The sequence below is a fragment of the Echinops telfairi genome, unplaced genomic scaffold, assembly GCF_000313985.2.
Source record: "Echinops telfairi isolate 266 unplaced genomic scaffold, ASM31398v2 ScPeMD7_7469;HRSCAF=8507_0, whole genome shotgun sequence".
Classification (NCBI taxonomy): domain Eukaryota; kingdom Metazoa; phylum Chordata; class Mammalia; order Afrosoricida; family Tenrecidae; genus Echinops; species Echinops telfairi.
The window spans coordinates 29,054,256-29,075,575 of NW_022111372.1; the positions used below are offsets into that span (position 1 = coordinate 29,054,256).

Consider the following 21,320-nt stretch of genomic DNA (forward strand, 5'->3'; position numbering starts at 1 on the left):
CCGCTCTCAGTGGGCACGGGAGCATGGAGGTGTTCAAACAGGGCACACTTTTCTAAATGGGCAAAATACTGAAAAAGAGATAGAAAGAGACTAACAACATATTGTCCTTGCTTTCAAATGATCTTGTATCACCACTTAATTGACAAGCGGGTAGTCATGTTAATATCACAACAGCATTTGTTTTGGCATTTTTTTACTACACACACACACACACACACAATTCCTATGGAAGTGTCCAGATATAAGGTTCCAGGTTTCAATATTTGAGTTAGGACATTGAAAGGGGTATCTTAAACCCCAGACCCCAAAGTCTAGTCTTAGATGGAATTTCCCTAAATTAGGGGGTAGAAGCCCTTGCTGGTCATAAAGATCAACCAGTTCTCACTGTATCTGGTTATAAGATTATTTTTCATGCTCTGGAATTTAAACTTCTAAAATATGTTACTTTTTCTACAAGCCAAATGGAACATAGTTTTAAGGTGGGGTTTTTTTGGGGGGGCATTGTTTATTAAAAATATATTAACTATATTTTTACAGTTGTAAAAATAGAAGTAACACAACAGTTGTCAATCCACTATTTTTTCCGTGTACAATTCAATAAAACCACTGACCTCAATCACATGGAGCAGTTACACCAATATCATCGCCATAAACAGAAACTCGGTGCTAATAAACACAACTTCCCTCCCCCCTCTCCCCTCCCTTATTTTAAGAGCTTCGCGCACTTGTGCTTCATACTGGCTGGTCCAAGTGACGACAGGACATACCTAGTCCCCAGGAACTCTGATGGCCTAGTGGGTTGAGTTGGGCTGCTAACCGCTAGGTCAGCTGTTCAAAGCCACCAGCTGCTCTGAGGGCTGAAGACAAGAGTTACTGTCTCAGAAAACCCACATGGGCAGTTCTACCTGGTCCTACATGTTGCTCTGATTTGGAATCAACTCAATGACAGTGAGTGAGTGGCCTTCAGTAGGATGCTGACCCACTACCCAAAGCAGCAGGCCACTGATTTTATTTCAAATAAACTGAAGAAATAGGCAAAAGCCAAGTGGAATCTAAGAGCAACATGTCAAAGCCGTCCAGCCGGTCTCCTCAGTTCCTTCCCGTGAGTCCTATGCTTATTGTTTTTACTTGGAGGCTGTAACGACTACATCTTTCAAAAACACCCTCTTTATCAAGAAAACGGGCAGAATGATAAGCAGTGGAGAGACGAAGTTACATGGGATTTGTTACTCTTCTCCCACTTTCCTTGGATTTCAGGGTTGTTGTTGTTTTTGTTTTCTGGTGGTTTTTTTGTTTTGTTTTGTTTTCAGAATTAAAAGCTGGATGAAAACCAAGGGAATCGCTGATTTTTTTTTATTACTACAACCATCATCGATGCCTTCTGCCAACTTCAAAGACTCGGCCCTGGTAAACCCCCAAAGCAAACGGCACAGAACCCTCTCGGTTGGACCTGAATGGCCCTGAGTGGTATCTGCAACTGGCTCGGCTGCAAAAGCCACCTCCCTGGAGATCTAGAGATCCGCATGATGGGAGCCCGGTCAGCAGACCTGGGCCTTGAACAGCCCAAACAATGGACCTACGAGTACTTTCACCGAAAACAAGCCCCAGTGCGTCTGGCGAAGCGTTTCCGTCTATGTGGAACCGGTGTATTAATAACAGCTTATTGGCCCCGAATGAAAAACACACCAGTCTTAATCTTCACTCTTGAATCGGAGCCAGGCTCCACGTCATACCTGGCGGGAAGGGATGTAGCCGTAAGCATGCTTGGTGACTGAGGGCTATGTGGTGAGGCCCGGGTTTTGAAACTAGGAATGGTAGCTTAACAAAATTTACTGGTTGTAGAAAGAGTAAACGCATCTCAAGGGAGGTGAGCTCAGCCTCACCATTCCGACAGCAGCCCCTGGTGGCCAGTTTAGTAAAAAGTGTTGGCTCTGATGCTGAAAGCTCTGACCTTCCCTTCTTAATGAAGGTTGCTGCAGAGGTAACAGCTGGAGACTGGGTGCGGGGGAGGAGGGAGGGCTTTGGAGAACTAGCAAACTGAGGTGCACCTTGAATTCACTTATTACCAAGTCATTCTGTTAGCTTCTCTTGCATTGTTTTTATTTTTAATACAGGGAGTAGGAAATGAACTCAAGAGATAGTAGAAACTCCTCCTTAAGGCACAAGACTGTTGAATCCCTGTAGAGATGAAGATAGTGTAAAGGAGCCCTGGTGGCATAGTTGGCTGTGCATTAGGCTGCTAACCCCAAGGTCAGCAGTTGGAAGCCACAACAAGCGGTTCCACAAGAGAAGGACCAAGCTTTCTCCTTCTGTAGAGTTACAATCTCAGAAACCCACAAGGGCGGTTCTACCTTGCCCTACAGAGTCACCATGTGGCGGCACAGACTTGGTGGCAATGAAAAAAAAATCTTTCATAGGAGCGAGCCCCTGGGTGGTGGGCACAGTCAATGCACTGAGTTGCTAACTAAAAGGCTGGCAGTTCAAGTCCTCTCGAGAAGGTGCCTGGGAAGAAAGCTCTGTGGAGCACAGTGCTGCTCTAGCATGCTGTCACGCCACCGCGACTGGTACTGGTATCTTTCATAAGATGAAAAACAAATCACAAAGCCTATTTTTTAAAGGGACAGAGTCACAAGGTAGTAATGCTTACCTCTGTATCAAAGTTACCTTACTTCTTCATTCTGCAGAAAATCCTTAAGCATTCAGGAAGCAAGGAGATTCCTGCACAAAACTTGGCATCTGTCTACTTGCCTACACAGTACCAAAGGTACAAGAGTTCCTTCAGACGGAATGTCGGGAATTCTTGCTGTAATCTAAGGCATTGCTCCAGGTGGCAGTAAGTTCTAGAAAATTAACAAGCATTCATTTGGAGACTGAAATAAAAATACTCAAAACGGACAGTGCAGCTTGATTCACACCGTGTCCCATTAGCTTAAACAGAAAGGTGCTCAGGGGCTGCCAGCCACCTTCAAAGGCAGAGAGCCCCGAGAGGCAGGCGCCGTGCGCCTTGGGCAGAGCAGCCCTCCTCCGTAAGGTGCGCTCTGTCCTCGGCTCGGAGGCGACAATCTGGAAACAATCTGCAGGGCAGCTGCTCTCATCAACAAACTGTTTATTACAAGAAAGTGGCTGGGTCAAAGGTTAAACATCAACCCAAACCGAAAGCACAGGGAGCAAAACTCAATACCGCCCGTGCTAAAGAAACCCAGGCCTTCCGAGGAAGAGCGAGGGCAGGGATCCCTGCTCCCTTCTGGGAGGGCCAGAGTCAGAATGCAACTCCTGTCATTCCATGTGGACGGGCGGCGTTGTCTTACATGCTGTCACAGCTGGCGGTTCGCTGCCATTTGCGTGTGGGCCTGAGCGGGGCGAAAACAGAGCACTGAAAGGAGACGGGCAAACCAGCTCTCCTCATCCTTCCCCCAGAGAAAGTGAAACTGCATCTGTCTTAGAATGGGGCCCAGCTGCGCGGACACCGTGGACAGGTAGCCCAGCCCTTCTTTAAAGGTGTCTCACTGGAACAGAGACTAGATCTGAGGTCAGGACGGTTTTACACAAAGAGCATTGCTTTGTGACAATTTCTCACTGTTTAGAGAAACGCACTGAGCATTGCTTTGTGACAATTTCTCACTGTTTAGAGAAACGCACTGACGTGCTTACCAGTGAAAGGTATGACACTGTTACACTAGGAGCCATAGGCAGATATAGATGGCCTACAGTCGGCTCTGACAGAAAACTGTTGGCTGCATTTATCAGGCCTACTTTTGGATATCTGAAGTTTTCTGCACAATATTTGCTCTGCTCATGAATCCCGTTCAACGGTTACTTGGAAAATGGGAGAGAAAAAGGCTTGCTCACCAAACATATAAGTATTAGCCAATCAATAGAGATTCTTTACTTCCCCACAGATACACCTATATGCCATAGTATCACTGGGGATCTAATAGGACTGTTAAACTCTGAGTCGAACCCTGGCGCAATAGAACGAGATCCCCTGGGTTCAACGAGATCCCCTGGGTTCAAGACCAACCCAGCAGGAAGCTGACAGGTAAACAGTTTCCTGAGACAGGAGTCTGAATTCTCAGAGAAGGATGTTGTAGGTGAATTGCACTGTGAAGCATGACTGCTAAGAAAACCCAACCCCCATAAGTAATGGAGTTCGGGGTTTTTACATAGCCAGTGTAGCATACAAATGTTCAAAACCACAACTTGTTTGTAAATTTGAGGCTGCTCTATTTTATATTGCTAATTCTGAAACCCAAAGTACTGTTAAGATAAAATTCAAGAAAGAACCTGGAATAAATTAAAAAGCCAAAGTGTCACTTTCTTTCATTGTTTAAGTTAACTATGGAGAGATATCAATGATTTCAATATGTTCCAATATAAAGATGAAAAATGTAAAAATCACAGATTCAAAGAACAAGATGCATTTTGGGGGGTGGGGGTATAACTGCTTTTCTGGAGCATCTTAAATCCTGCCGGGTCTTGGATGGAAAGGATGATAAAAGTCAAGGGACGGATTTGGTCATGAGAATATGATGACAACATATACCATCCTTACTCTGAGAAACTCATCTGCCCCATCTGAGACACCTCCCCTTAGTCTGTCAGCACAGCAGGAAAATCCACCCAGAGGGGAGAAGCTTCAAAGCTACAGGACTTCAAGTGTTAATAAGGCTTCTATTGATGGGCTGAAAAACTGCAGGAAAGCATAAATCATCATATATCTGCAAAGTTGTTTATGGCAATCTCAGGATAGAATCTCAGGATATATGTGGATCTAGGCAGACTGGCTATGAACCCTTTCCCTACAGCATTAGCCACTTGTCTTAAATTAACAAGACCACTGTGCGAGGCTTTCTTTAAATGCTCTCTCTGCTAATGTGCTAAGTGGAATGCCATCCTTCAATCACCCTTGGGTAACCACTGTGAAGGAAGGATTCACTATTTGTTCAAACAGAGGAAAACACCTTGCTACCCAATGGCACCCAAAGCCTCTGAACACACTGCCATCGAGTCCACGCTGGCTCCTGGCAAGCAGTGGAACTGCCCCTGTGGGGTGCCAAACTGTAACTCTTGACGGGTGTATCCCGATGACACAGAACAACAAAACTTCCACGTTTTCTTACAGGAATGCTCACTATTAACTGCACTTTTACATTTGCAGATGCTTACTTTGCCTGCGTGAGCTAAGCAGGTATACTGTTGGGTGCTCTGGAGAGAAGAGTAGTTTTGAGGCTCTGCACCATGTTCAAGGTGTCTCTTCGGCATCTGGTGACCAGTGCCACCCACCTTCACAGAGACCCCACCGAGAAGGGAGCTCCAGCCGCAACCCTTCTCTTCTCCCACAGCCAACCCCTAACACACACACACACACACACACATTTAGAAGGGGAAGGTGTTCCCACAGAGCATAACTACGTTGTGAGTCTCCAAGGGAGGAGGGAGAAATGCATTTCATTCTTAGCAGAAATCTTCCAGAATCTCACCAGCGTCTCCCTACGTCCGAGGCGGGTTCTTCTTAGGCAATCCTGTGTTTCCTTACAGCTTTGGCGAAAAGCAGACCATTGAATATTAAAAATATATAGTAAAGGCCACAAAACACTCCAGTCTACAGTTGAAATGGAGAAGCCTCAAAACAACCAAAAAATTTTAAAATGCAGATGAAAACCAAGATTCAACGATTCCAGGTTCCTTTCATTTAAAGCCCAGTTCCTCAAGGGATCAAGGGGGTCTGAAGTTTAAAGTGTTGATTTTAGAACCGATGCACGGCCTTTAATCCTGATACTTCTTCCACTGCTGGTGGCGGTGGCACATCAGAGCCTGCGACCGACGGTGCTAAGGGAGAGAAACCCGAGCCCGCAGGCAAGAAGGAGCTGCATCGCTTTAGTGCCAGCAGGAAGGCCAGGTTCTCCGACAGCGAGGAAGCTTCCTTGAGCCAGCGCCACGCAAAAGTGACTAACACGCTCTTTTTAGCTTTAAGTGGTGGAGGGAGCGACAGACAGACAGATGGACGTACTGACCTTGGTGGAGTTTCCTGAAGGTCACAAGGCCTGCTTTCTCAGGGAGGTCAAGCAAATCCTTTGGCATGTGCCATGCAGAGACCCAGCCCAGGAACAGCAGCATATGCAAGGCCCCACCTGGCCGTACCCTTCTCTCCCAGGCAGGGGAAATGGAGGATTAAACACCATTTGGGCCCACAAATCGCCTGTCAGCCTTGAAAATCCCCAAATGTTATCGGCCACTTCCCCAAACAGCACAATTCTCAAGCAGCGTTCTCAGGTTGTACAAGCATGCATGGGCAAAAAGGGTGTTCCCAATGAGCACGGCCACCAGACTGCAGGGTAGCATTTATCAAGAGGTCTGAGGGCCTGGACCCCGGGCCTTCTGATGCTGTGATTGGGAGGCTGTGCGGGCCCTTGGACCATGCCTTCTGATCTCGGCCAGTGTGGGCTTCACTTATTTTTTGGACTTGGGAGATAAAAGTCTGCTCATAAGAGCATTCCAAGAAAGACTTCCTAGAGACAGCTTCAGTCGACTTAATCCCTTCCCGCGCACACATGGCAGCTATTAGGGAGCTGGTGTAGAAGACAAAAAGCATTTGGTCTTGGGGGGCGGGGGGGGGGGGGTTTGCCCCCCTTCCAAAAGAGCCTGTTTCCCATCCACAAATTGTGTCTGCGTGCATGGTAGATACAAACGCACTAAGGGAATGAAGCCACCTTCCCTAGATAGGGCACCGGCCACCAAACGGACCCTTGTGAGAGACCTGTCCCCGCTAGCTTAGAGACCTGATAACCCCTTCCCAGATCAGTAGGCACACGTTCCAACACAGAAAAGCGACATGCTCACGCCTACCAACACCCCCAGAAAAGCAGCACTACAGCCCGCTGCCCTCTGTCTGCTCCGGCTCACAGCGGCCCGACAGGGCAGCACGGGACTGGCCCTGAGGCTTTACAGAGCTGGGAGCTGCCCACCCTTCACCCAGGGCTCTGCTGGTGGATTCAAACCACCGGCCTGCAAGTCAGCAGTGGAGGGCCCTCGCCACGGTGTCACCTTACAAAGGTAACCAGAAGTGGAACCAACCGATGGTGGGTCTGTCTGTGCTTCCGGCGGCGCACCCCCAGCCTCTACCTTGATCTTAAACTGGAAGTGTTAACTCTGTCTGAGTGGCTTTGAAACAGTCTTGTGGCAACATGACTCGGAAAACACAGTCCGTGGAGAAGCTGAAAAGCCTCACCCCCACATAAAAGAGAATAATGGGCGCTAGGAACACACCCCATTTCGATGTCACCGCTCATCATGTCCCCTCTGCCCCGGGATTGTTTGAGAGCAGGAAGCTGGCTGAAACAAACAAAAAATGTCCTAGGTTTAGGTGACGGGCGAAGAAAGGAAGGAGAGAAAGGGGTCTATTTGAAAGACCCTTAAAAACATTCGGAGCTATGAAAGCTTTCACATGTTTGCTTTAGGCAGCCAGCTGCTCTGTAGCCGGTGCTGTATTGTAAAACCCCACCGAGACGGCCATGTCAGCCGCATGTCAAACGCTACATTCAGGGTGCACCTGGAACTTGCGCTGCTCTCTCACGTGGGTGCCCCGCATTCTTGTTTAAACAGTGCTTTCCCGTCATGTTCGGAGTCCCTTTCTCACTGTACATCCAAGATTTGAGGCCTAGGATTAAAAATGGGGGAAAGGTCCCATGTCCAATGTTGTGCCCAAAAATGGTATGCAGCGGTTGTTGTTTTAACTGGACAACTGTAATGAAGGCATCAGAAAAACACAGGAGCCTCTTCCGAGGGGTGAGGCGCCCTCCCCGGCCGAGCCAACTGCCACTGTGGAAAAAATCCTGAGTAAGAGCCTGATGCATGCTGAAGCAGACAGCACGCTATGGTTATAAAACATTAAACGGCTGTTTTTCCAGAAACTTCCGCTGTGTCTTACACTTAGTAGGCACTCAAACGTTTTTGAAGTGAGGTGGTTCTTTTTAGAAAGGAGAATAAGATCCATGTGGTATTATAACTGAGGGTAAGTTTCTTCATAAAAGAAACCACCGTCAAAAAATAATTCCCTGGGTAGAGGGGCTCTACAAGAAGGGTTTTGTTTTTTAAAAAAAATATGTTTGCAAATATCAAAATGACCCTCACCAACAATACCTGTCTTTAAAGGGCAGGGGGAAGGATCCACAGTAAATAACTTTGTGTCGAAGAAAAATGGAATTTTATTAACTAGTTTTTATCTTGAACGTGTATCACCCATCCCACAACTCCACCACCACCAAAATTAAAAACCTAGACACCTAAAACTGATTGTTTTTCACCCAGTTTCTTTAATAACCAGCCAGTTGTCACATCTCGTCACAGTTATGTCTTGATCCCAAGCAAAGTAACAGGATCCACACCCTCACCAAACTCCTGGCAACGTCCAGCCTGCCTCTCCAGTACTCGGACCAAACACACAATCAGCTATCGGCCACAATGAATGCCTAAAAGATTCTCAAGTTGGGTTGCTTTGGGGGGCGAAATAAAAACACTCATGCTTCCCAGATCTTGAGCAACTCCCTCCCCGTATAAAGATCACCACCAAAACGTCCACGCAGCCATGGAGCCAGGAGGGCAGTGCCATCTGGTCAAGTCAGATGACGGCCACTCTCTGCGGTTTAAGCAGAACGTGGTTGCCAGGCCTTCCTTCCGAGGCACTTCTGGCTGGACTTAAACCACCAGCCTTTCAGTTAGCAGCCCAGCATGTTAACCATTTGTCTCACTGAGATGCAAACTTCCCCCTTCCCCCTGTGGGCAGACAGAGGCCTTGTGTAAGGGTCAGCCTGAGGGCAGCCAGCTCTACAGGAGTGAAATGCAGGGTGGTGGGAGTGGGGTTCCTGACTCTACCCCTCTGCATGCCGCACGTGCCAGTGGGCACCCAGCTGAGTACCAACTCCTCATGGGCATCTCCTTTTCCTTTCTAGTATCCCTTGCGGGCATTTCTCTGGCTGAAATCGAACCATAAATTGGAACCCAGAGAAATGGACTCAGAGTTCTACAGAGACCGAACACTGTGCTTTCTTCCAAAACGGTGTCTCTCCCAAGCGCACGCGCAGCAAAGGTGATATGAGCTCTCAAGTAATGTTCTCTCATTTTCCTCGCTAGGATCCAATATCCATTGCAATGGCTACACAGAACTCACAGACAAAACTCATGATTAAAGGGTTTACTAAGGAAGTTAACTGTTGTAATGCCAGTGAGAAATGCTCGGGGTTGAGTTTATCAGGACATGTTACAAAGTTCTTTTCGGTCTGCTAATAAATGCCCAAAGAGGCATACCACTCCGATGCTAGCCTCAACCCAAAGGCAGCTCAAGATCAGTGGGCAGAAATCCAGCTCACCGAATTAACTGTCCAGAGGCACCCTGCTCTAGAAGGCTCAGCCTGAAGGCGCTCAGCTCCATTTTGGTGGGTCAGCAAGCCCACTTTCCCAATTAAGTACCCAGAGGTACCCCACTCTGCAAGTCAGCCTTCTGCACCAATGCACTCAGCTGTACTTGCTCTGTGGGCTCCGAGGCCACCACTCTGTGCCATGCTCTGGCTCCTGGCTCTGCTGTTACTGCTCCTCTAAGATTAGAGCTGTCTTCTAGATCCAGGGGGTTTGCTGTGCAGGGATTTCGGGCCCAAAGGACACACTCCACTCCAGCTAGTCACTGGAGCCTTCCTCTTGCTCCTCAGAGGGCTCGTTGCATACACAGCAGGATGGCAGTGAAGGGAATCCCATTCACAACCACGGTGAACCCTACCAGTATCTTCTCCCACCTTCTCGCCAGACCCATGCAAGGAAAGAGGGTTTGGTGGAAATTAGAGACTCTGGCTAGAAGAGTCACATTAAATAATTCACTGCCCCTGCATGGTGTTCCTGCTGACTTCCTGCCACCACCGCAAAGACTAAGCTGGCTGGGCACCACATCCTCCTATGCCATAAAACACATGCCAAAATCAAAGAGCTGATTCAAGCTCTCACACCAGCCACCTCATTAAAAAGCAGCACTACAACTAAGGAGAAGCTGCACATATCTACATTACCCATGTCTCTACAGTACATAACTACAGCTACATAATGATACAGCACTATATATTATATTGTATTATAAGATACGTTATACAAGGGCTTCAAACTGTTCATGGGCAAATGGAATTAAAAAATAATAAAGCTTTGCCACAAACTTCCCCAAGCCCCTCTGTAGAAGCTACGCTACAGTCTTTTTTCTATGGACCTGTGTAGGTGGTGTGTGTGTGTGTGTGTGTGTGTGTGTGTGTGTGTGTGTGTGCGCGCGCGCGAGCATGTGTTTGATGCTTGGTGGAGCAGTGTTAGATTCTCACCTTCCCCATGGAAGGCCTGTGTTCAATTCTGAGCCAACAGTCACTACCTGTCGGAGGCCCGTGCGTTGTTAGGATGTTGACAGGTTTCAGCAGAGCTTCTAGACTAAGGAGGGCTAGGAAGAAAAGTCTGGTGATTCTGTGTAAAATTCAACCAATGACAATCCTGTGGGTCACATGGTCTGATCTACAACCAATCACGGGGCGGGGTGGGGGGTGCGGGACTAAGCAGCATTCTGCTTCTTAGTGCATGGGGTTGCCACGAGTCAGGCAGGAGCCAGTTTGATGGCAGCGAAGAACTTTCCAGCCTGTCCAGCAGACTGGACCTAGGTGAGGGCCTCGGTCAGAGAGGAAGCCCAGCTCGGCCATGCAGAGTCTGCGTCTCAGCAGAGCCTTGTGACCCTCCTTTTGTTGTCCGTGCCCGTGCTTGTGACGTCACATGGGACTGGGCTTTAGGCAGGAATCAAATCCTATCCTGTGTCTGAGTATCAGAGGAGGTGTCAGAACACACTGCTAGCACATGCCAAGGGGCTGCTATACTGTAAGTGCCCGCCTGGTTGGCTTTTTTCTCACTGTAAAAGTAATAGTTATGGCCTGGGAGACACCAAAGTCAATTAGCATATCAAAGTTCACAGACGTTCTCCTTTGGTGGGTAGTGACTGGGGTCTTAAATGCTCCTGAGCAGCCATCTACAGTACGAATATTGGCCTCTCCCCATCCAGCTGAAAGAAAGGTAATGGAAATCAAAAGATCCATGGAAACAACTGTTCCAATGGACCCATGAACCAAGCAAACATCAGGCTCCACAACCCTGTGACTAGAAGCACTAGATGGTGCCCAACCAGCCCTTCCAGGTACTCGCTGAGAAGGCCGTATTAGAAGGCTCTGGTGAGAGCGGGAGAAAACTGTGTAACAGAACTTAAAATCGTAATAGAGACCAGAATTACTGGTCTGACAGAGGCTGGTAGGACCCCCTTGTCCCTGAACTATGGTCCTTAGTTTCCCTTCTGGTCTGGAACCCAACTCACCCCTATGTTAGAATAATCCACCGGTCATGATCAAATGGGCGGCACTGCCCCAGGAACAATGTTCAGAAGGCTGGGCGGGAGAGAGGTGTGGAAAAGGAACCACAGGGCGGGAGTGGGCTGAGTGCTGGCGTGCAGAGGGACTGCAGAGGAGGAGCTGACACAGAATGCGGGTGGACTGCAGAATGGGACACGGAGGATCTGCTCTGTCAACCTCCCCTCACTCCTAATCCAGAGTTTAGAAAGCGAATTTTAAACAGTAAAGAATGTTCCTGGTAGGGATGTTGGAAAGCGCCCGAGGAAGTGTTGAAGATGAGCAGCACTCCCGGGGGTGTAGCTGTCTCCATCCCCAGCACAGCAGCATGGCAGCGCGGAGGTGCCTCGTTCTTCTCTGTGCGGTGCACTATGAAGAGCAACTTCCACGGCAGCCAACCTGTACAGACACCGCTGGCATGCAGTGAAAGGATTCGGCTCACTCCGGGGTCCATCCTGCTCTTTCGGAGTCCATCCTATAATGGTGCCTGACACCAGTTGCCACTGGGTCAGGTCCCACCCCCTGGGGACCTCGTGGGTGCCAGTCTAGAACTGTCCTCCGCAGCACATTCCATGGCTGAGTTTCAGGTCTCAGGTCTTTCTTCTGATGCACCTCTGGGAGGAGTCGAACGTCCAACCCCTTGAAGCGCATTAACCATTTGCACGATCCGTAGTGCCTGTGGTTACTGTTAGCTGCTGTCACATCAGTTCTGACTCGGGCCGACCCCACATGACAGGCTTGTTGTGGTTGCTGTTAGGTGCCATCGAGTCAATTCTGACCCACAGCGACCCGGTGCACAACAGAACGAAGCAATGCCCAGTCCTGGGCCAGAGCGCATTGTTGCTAGCACTGTGTCAGCCCATCTCCCTGAGGGCCTACCTAGTTCCTACTTTACCACGCATAATGCCCTTCTCCAGGGACTGGTCTCTCCTGACAAGTCCAAAGTATGTAAGACGGAGTCTCACCATCCTTGTCATTCTGACAGGGTAGAAATGCTAAAAATGTTCAATAAATACATGGTACTCGATGTAACAATGACAAAAAATACAACTTTCCTCTAGTTCCTAAATGCTTCCTTCCCCACCCCACTACTATCATGATCCGAATTCTACTTTCCAAGTCTGGCTAGACCAGAGGATGTACACTGTTATAGATAGGAACTGGAAACACAGGGAATCCAGGGCGGATGATCCCTTCAGGACCAGTGGTGTGAGTGGTGATACTGGGAGGGTGGGGTGGAAATGGGGAACAGATTACAAGGATCTACATGTGACCTCCTCCCTGGGGGACGGCAACAGAAAAGTGGGTGAAGGGAGACGTCGGACAGGGCAAGATATGACAAAATAAAAATTTTAAATTATCAAGGGCTCATGAGGAAGGAGAAAGCAGGGAGGGAGGGGGAAAATGAGGACCTGATGCCTGGGGCATAAGTGGAGAGCAAATGTTTTTAGAATTATGAGGGCAATGAATGTACAAATGTGCTTTACACAATTGATGTAAGTATGGATTGTGATAAGAGTTGTATGAGACCCTAATAAAACGATTAAAAAAAACAACACGGTACTGTTTCCACCCCGAGGGGGACAAATAACAAATATATGGGTGAAGGGAGACAATGGACAGTATAAGACATGAAATAACAATAATACGTAATTGATCAAGGATTCACATGGTTGGGTGGGGGGGTGGGAAAAAAAGAGGAGCTGATACCAAGGGCTAAAGTAGAAAGAAAATGTTTTGATAAAGTTGATGGCAACATATGTACTCAATACAACGTAAGGCAGCATTAAGTGTGCTTAATACAATTGAATGATGGATTATTATAAGATATGTAAGAGCTCCCCGATGAAATACAAAACTGAAAAAAAAAAGGAAAAAACATTATAATATTAACTATGACATTTACATAATTTCTGTGGACCCAAAAGAAAGTGGCAACAATATAAGAGTAAAGTACTAGATGATCCTATGTTAAATTTATACAAAGTGGGGGGAAATGAAATCTCTGAACTACTGCAGAGTTGAGACTTGTACACCAGGCAGCTAGCTCGGCAGTGACACCTTGTGGTGATAAATCTTCGGTTCCCAACAGGGCAGAGTATTTTACAGAAAGCAGGAGGCAGAAAGCTAGTGCTGGTATCTATCATTCATCACGCTCATAAAGGTGATGAGCATCAACAAAACAGCAGAGCATGGCAGGTGACTAAGTACCAAGATGAGCTCTAAGAAACTTAATTCTGTGGGGATCAAGGAGCTCTATTTAGGCAAGTTGCAAGAAAAGAGACGACGTAGAACGGACTCCAAGATTCTACCCACACTGCACCAGCACAACGCGTGGTAACAACTCAGTCTCAGTCTCAGAGAGGGCAGGAGGTACCGCCCACCGCCGTCAGTGATTCCTAGCTTCACATCCATGTGCACCATCATCCCTTGTTGTTGTTCGGTGCCGTTGAGTTGGCTCTGACCCTACCACAACAGAATTAAACACCGCATGGTTCTGTGCCTGAGCCATTGATTCAGCCACTGTGCCAGTCCCCCTTGTTGAAGAGGGTCTTCCTCTTTGCCAAACATAATGTCCTTCTCAGGGACCAGTCTCTCCTGACAACATGACCAAAATGTGTTAAGATGAAGGCTTGCCATCCTTGCCTATAAGAAGCACTCTGGCCTTACTTCTTCAAGACAAATCAGTTTGTCCTTGTAGCAGTCCACAATGATGAAAGATAGCCTCACCTGTCTCCTGCAGCGTAGCTACTAGGTTTGACCCATGGACCTTGGGGTTAGAAACACTTGCCTGATAGGGCTACCAGGGCTCCTTCAACCAGGCACTGGTTACACATATTATACATAACTCCCAACAGCCTAATAATAATAATAACCACACGACAATTTAAATCATGCCACTTGCAAGCCGTCCCCATATGCTTATTATCTCATCCAATCTCAAAAACCTTACTCTCGCTGCCGAGTCAATGCCTACACACAGTGACCCTGTAGGACAGCCCGATGGCCCGGTGGGATTCTGAGGCTATAACTCTTCATAGGGTAGAAAATCCCGTCTCTCTCCTACTGGTTTCAAACAGCTGGCCCTGCTGTTAGCAACCCACTGTGCCACCAGGACTCCTATTATGTATCTCATCCAGTCGTGAAGAAATCCTATAACACTTCCTAATCCTAAACGCTTCACACATTCTACCTGGCTTCACTCCGTGAGCACACCCTAGCCGCCCTAGCCTAATCGCTGCTGGCTCTACTTTCCTCTGTAGAGGAAAGGGCATAGGGCCAAAGGGCATAGAATGCCCCCTCTTTTAAAACATGCAGGTCTGGGGGGGGTGTGATATAATTGATTCTTTTCAAGGGAGAGCAGGTAGAGGTGCTATTGAGAGTCACCTGGACTAAACCGCATAGTTACCTGGGTAAGGGAGAGAAGACAAAGACTCAGAGTCATTGGCCCCAATTAACAGGGACCTGACAGCTGGGCAAAGCCGGGGAATTCAGGGACAAGGCCTGGTGAACCTGGGAACCTGCCCGAGGCCAGCTATCAGGCAGGGGCTAACACACAAAGGACCATTCAAGTGCCGAATACACCCTCATCTCCCTGGGCATTTCCTCTCAGACCCAACCAGACAAAATGGGAGAGCTGACATCCACAGCCTCTGGTCCCCGACAGGGCAGAAAAAGGCACAAACTAAGAGATGTTGTGATTTTTCCCATCCTAAGATTTACTGAGGAAGGCCCAAATCAAACCAAATGTCCTTGAGGCCAGAATCTTCGGGTCCCAAGTACATTCCTTACACTTCAAAGAGTGGAGTGACTCTTGGGTCCCTCAGCATGGAAGAGGCCAAATCCCTAAGAGCTGACACCTTGGCAGGGCGGATTCAGTGGTCAGTTCTTGCCTTCCATGCAGGAGACCTTGCTTCCATTCCCTGCCAGTGCGGGGCTCTGACAGCCACCACCCATCTGCCAGTGGACGTCTGCATGTGGCGATGCCATAGAGCAGAATTTGGTGGAAGCTCCAGATTCAGACAGACTAGGAAGAAAGGCCTGGTGTGTACTCCTGAAATCAGCCAATGAAAACTCTAGGGACTGAAACTATCTGATCGACAACCGTCCATGGGGATGTGTTCCACCGGGTGGTGTGTGGGTTGCTGAGAGCTGGGGTCCAACTACAACCTCTTCCCTTACAAACAGACCCATCCCAGCTGGGAGTCGTCAAGACCATTTCCAAATGCAATGGCAAAATGGATACTCATTCACTAAAGTGGCCCAATTAGGAGAAAAGGTCATCCTACTCCAGAGGCCCGCCCCCCACCCCCACCCCGCAGTTCCCCTGCCCCTGCGGAGCACGCCCTCACCTCAGCAGCCAATAGTAAGTGGAGAGGCGTCAAGGGGGGAAGCTGTCTTGTGTCACAGCTGATGCCAAGTGCGGTCAGGATCTCCTTGAGGACGTCATATCGCCTGCTATTGCTGGATTTGAGCAAATTGAAATCTTCGTGTGTTTGGATGACCACAGAGCTGGGAGGTAGTTCTAAGTGCACCTGAGGGAGGAAAGAGGCCACACCATAAACCTCAGAGACGACACGAGGAACAACAGCTGCGATGCTGGTGCTTCTGAAAACCTGAACACGGAGAATCCTTCTCATGATCAACAGTGTGCACAAACCAGAACCTCCATGTTTAGGAATGAACACTAACAAGCAATAAAACGACGCCAGGGCAGGCGCGCCCGAGAGACCAGGATGGAAACCACACTGGTTACTACTCAAGTTGACTCTGACTCATAGAGACTCAGCCTCATCTTTCTCCCTTGGGAGTAATGGGTGGGTTTGAACCCTTGGTCTTTAAGTTAGCAGTTCACCAGCTCCTTGGTTAATAGTAGTCTATTCTCGGGAAACACCAAACCCCCTCCTCCCACCAAAAAAGAAAGAACAACAACGTGGCTATTGATGCACTCCCAACTCAGTGCCCTATATGGGTTTCTGATACCGTAAATCTTTATGGGTGTAGCCAGCCTCACCTTTTCCCCATGGGGTGGCTGGAGGGTCTGAATCGCTGGCCGGTAGTTAGCAGCCCACCGCCTGACCCACAGCACCACCAGGAGTCCTTCAGGAAAAAAACAACCACTGGAATGTCATTATAAGGCAAAGGCCAATAAATAAATAAAGTAAAGGGCTGGCAAGAGATAAGAAAAACCCACCACTGGAATAACACCCATCCCCAGAGCAACACCGAGTAGGAAGAAGAAAGGGTTCTGAAATTGATTGTGGCAATGATCACACAACTCTTCTGAACATGACTGAACTACAGAATTGTACTGTGGCTTATAACTCTCCTGAACATGACGGAACTGCTGAATTGTACGACATGTGGACTATATGCCAATACCCAAACAAAGCAATCTCGCTGCCATCAAGTTAATTCCAACTCATCCGGGAGGGAAGAGCTGCCCCTGGGAGTTTCCGAGCCAGTCTTTCTTTCCAGAAAACCTTGACTTTGTCCCTTGGAGTGGCTATTGGTTTCAAACCACTAATCTTGCAGTTAGTAGGCCAACACATAACCACTAAACCCCCAGGGCTCCCTGTTTTGGATACATATTTTTTCAATAGTTTTTTTGGCACATAGGAGCCCTGGTGCTGTAGTGGTTAAGCATTGGGCTGTGATCCACATGGTTGGCAGTTCAAAACCACCAGCAGGCTGTGCAGGAGACAAACTGGACTTGGCACTCCTGTAAACAGTTAGTCTCTGATATCCACAGGGGTCAGTACTCACTTGATGGCAGTGGGTTTGGTTTTGGTTTGGTATATCCACAACACTGGTGTCACATAGCCCAAGGGTCATGAAGATGGGACGGGACCAGAGAGCAGCGTGTCGTCCTGTCCTGAGGCACAGCTGCCTGGACAGTGCCCAACAACACTGGCCACTGCACACTGCCTAGTTCCTGCCTTCAGTCACTCATTACTTACGTGACATTGCAGACATCTTCTAGCGTGGTTTACGATAGAAGCGTTTAGAGATACCACTGTGCTGGGAGCCCAATTAAAGATGCTGCTGACCTCAGAGAGGTACGGTACGGCGGGGGGGGGGGGGGGGGGTGCTCGGAACGTCCACTGCACCTAGTCAGTGGTGTACGGAGAAAGGCTGGGGACCTCTTGGGAGCAGAGCGTCCAGGCGCACAGCAATGCTCAAACCAACGGATAGAGGTTTCAGGATCCACAAGAAGGCCGCCTACCCTCCTGCCCTTCCACACCTGGCTGAATTTAACACTGAGAACTCCGTGTATTTAGCTCAAGACTTTATTGCATCATGGAAATTGAATTATCCCCACCCCACAACTTTCCCACTGACCATCCATGTGTTGGCATGGAGGAACAGACTCCTAGTATAGAGGAAGTTACTACTGTCTAGCTCCTTCCAGACAAATTTTTCTGGGTGCTACCCCATGAAAGGTGCCAGGACGCCGAATACCCAGAAAAGTGGCCCAAGTGTGTTTGATTTCTTTGGCTTTGTTTTTGCCAGAGAGTGTGTGATGCCAACCTTGGACAACTTTCAAACCTCTCAGGCCCCACCCAAGCCTTAAGCAAGCTCAAATGCATTGGATTAGGGTCAAATGTTAACAGTTGAGGCCAATCTGCAGGGCACTGCTCATCGTGGTCTCCATACGGCAGGTGGCCAGCTAAGGTGCTGGCTACTCAGGAGGCAGCAGCTCACCAGGCTCTAAACGGCCATGCAGAGGGAGGTGCAGGGACAGCAAAGCCCCTGCACATGCTTGAATGTGGATGTTTACGATGTCATGCACTGAGCTCGGGGTCCCCCGCACGGCTCAAGTTAACTTCCTAGGCCACCAAAGGAAAGACTGGAGGCACAAGTTCACCCAGAGAGAGAGGTGCCTCACAAGAAAGGCCTGGTGATCTACTTACGAGAAAAATCAGTAACCCTGCTGAGCACACACAGCTCCACTCTGCACATGCGGGGAGTCAGGACATGAAGCAGCCTTCTGCGGCCCCTCTCGTCCCAGGTGTGTGTGCCTCGCACGTGGACAAAGCCAGTGCGGGTCAGCAACACCACGGTCACGTTGAATTCTCGTATGCGGTGCAGCTGTTCTAGAGATTAACCTTTACAGGTGGCAGATAGAAAAGCGAGGGAGGCATATGATTGAAAGCACGTGTACTCGCAGGGCTTTGGGAACACAGAATGGTCCGAGCACCCTCCCAGGGAGATGACTGGGAGTCATTTTCACTCGTTTTATGCTGAGGAGGTGGCAGGACTGCAAGCGGGCCCTGCATGCAGGGAAGAAAGGACCGTCACTGAAGCTGTCTTCTGCTTGTTGTCTTATGGGTTCAGGATGAGCCCCTTAGACAGTGGAAATCACGAGAAAGCCCACCTGTTTGGTGTGGGGGGGGCGGTCACTTTCAATCAACCGGGCCACAAAGGCACCCCAGCGTGTGGACTTGTGCTCCTAGTTCTTCGCGGCATCTGAACAATGTCTCATCCTCTGCTTGTGATGCGATTACCACAGCAACGGAACTTGGACCAAAACCCTAGTTATCCAAAGCCAACTGCTTCCCAGTCAGGCGAGATCTGGTAATGTCTGAGGAAACATTTCTGGCTGTCACACACAGGAAGGGACACTACTGACATCTAGTGAGCAGACGCTGGGATGCAGCTTGATGCACAGGACAGCGAGGGCCAAGAGGGCCCCCACAGCAAAGTCTGTCCTGGCCCAAAAGGTCACCACCCAGATTAGAACCATGTCAGCCGGGTGCTGGTCTGAGGCAGACAACAAAATACAGCTTAAATCCATTTCAGAGGCTCTATTTGGACAGGTCCCTGCCAAGTTCTCTGTTCTAGTGAGAGTCACACCAGCAATCACCACCGCCTTCCTCAGATTTCCCCCAAAGCCTTGACCAGCTCAGCCACTTATGCCGACGTTGATTCTCTTTCTTATTAGCAAGCAAGGATGTGAAATCCAAACTCCCCGCCGGCTTCGCCACCACCTACTGCACAGCTGTGTTTTGCCCTTGAAGTTCTCCACCTCCTCTTACCGGGTTACATCACTGCTGGATTGATGGCGGAGATGAAGACTATGAAATTGAATGGGGACAGAGGAAACTACCCAGCCTGCAGTCAGATTTACTGGCTGGTCTCCCAACAGTGTGGTGGGGGCACCAGTCCTCAGAGCACATGGGGAGTCCGTCGCTCACGGACTGGAAGTCGTTTAAAATAAAAAAAATGGCATTCTAATCCCCAGAATCAGATTTCTGAAGCTGCATCGGATTGCCTCTTTTTTCCCTCTCCCTTCTAGGGGAGAGTTCTGTGGTATCAAATTTTACGACAGCAGAAGGGTGGGTTTAAATGGTGCGGCCAGCAGATTTGCTGTGTAACTTAGAGAAACGGATTGCAACAGTGCCGAATCAATTTTCTAGTACATGTCTGGGTGTCGGGGTGGCGACATGGGCTCTTCAGAACTGAAATATGGCTGGGGGAAGTTGGCTTGGGGGTGGATTTTCTGAGTATGCATGTGGTTACCATGGCTACCACATCTAGAGAGGCCTTAATAAGGCCGCCAAACCTAACCCTACCGGAAACTCGCTGGCATGTACACCTGGCCTGAGGTCCAGATTCCTAGATTTCAAACATCTTTTCGCAGGTACTATCTTAAGAACAAGTGAGTGGGCTTTGGAATAGCAAGGAAGTGCATCTCTAGCCCTTTGTAAGATGTCTGATCAGAAATCAAAGACGATTAAGAACAAACAAACAAGAAAGTGGATGGTTTCCTAGCTCAATGACAAATCCTTATAATAAAGCACAATCTATGCAGCTCCTCAAGGGAACTGCCGCTGGTGGTGGTGGTGGTGGTGGTGGTGGTGGCAATGGCAGCGGTGCTGTGGTGGCAGCAGTGTGGGAGACCTGGAGCCAGCTCCAACTTCTGGTATCTGTCTACAGGATGCACTGCCTGATTCTGTGGCATCAATGGGATGTTGTGTCCTGGAGAACTACTGCACCACCCAGACAGTGCTATGTCCTGGGGAACTACTGCACATCCAGAGGATGTTGTGTCCTGGGGAACTACTGTGCCATCCAGAGGGTGCTGAGGCCTGGGGAACTACTGCACCATCCCAGAGTACTGAGTCCAGGGGAACTACTACACCACCCAGAGGATGCTGTGTCCTGGGGGACTACTGCACCACCCAGACAGTGCTATGTCCTGGGGAACTACTACACATCTAGAGGATGCTGAGTCCTGGGAACTACTGCGCCATCCCCAGAATGCTGAGTCCAGGGGAACTACTACACCACCCAGAGGATGCTGTGTCCTGGGAAACTACTGCACCACCCAGACAGTGCTATGTCCTGGGGAACTACTGCGCCATCCCCAGGGTGCTGAGTCCAGGGGAACTACTACACCACCCAGAGGATGCTGTGTCCTTGGGAACTACTGCACCACCCAGACAGTGCTATGTCTTGGGGAACTACTGCACCACCCAGACAATGCTATGTCCTAGGGAACTACTGCGCCATCCAGAGGGTGCTGTGTCCTGGGAAACTGCTGCGCCATCCCCAGGGTGCTGAGTCCAGGGGAATTACTGCACCATCCAGAGGGTGCTGTGTCCTGGGAAACTACTGCGCCATCCCCAGGGTGCTGGGTCCAGAGAAACTACCGCGCCATCCCTAGGGTGCTGAGTCTAGGCGAATTACTGCACCATCCCGAAGGTGCTGGGTCTGGGGGAACTACTATGTGCCCATGGATCTGTCTCCTTAGTTTTCTCAAATCATCAAATCCTTCAGGATGCGCGTGTTATTCTCACAAAGACTTCTATCCTCCAGGCATGGAAAGATTTGCCATCAATGCTCAGGGGTTTTTGAAAAGCTCTCTGTTGCTTCTGCTGCTCATTTACATGAATAAGCTAAAGTGGGGGG

The 21,320-nt window shown here is 49.0% G+C and overlaps 1 protein-coding gene across 3 annotated transcripts in view; it reads right to left on the reverse strand.

The window, feature by feature from the left end:
* The window catches only part of HLCS (holocarboxylase synthetase), a 194,253-nt gene that overhangs the window by 161,277 nt on the left and 11,656 nt on the right, over positions 1 to 21,320 (reverse strand). For all 3 annotated transcript variants that reach the window (XM_004697332.3, XM_045284665.1, XM_045284666.1), the window contains one exon: positions 15,758 to 15,940. In XM_004697332.3, coding sequence (XP_004697389.1) covers positions 15,758 to 15,940 — 183 coding nt within the window. The remainder of the gene's footprint in view (positions 1 to 15,757; positions 15,941 to 21,320) is intronic.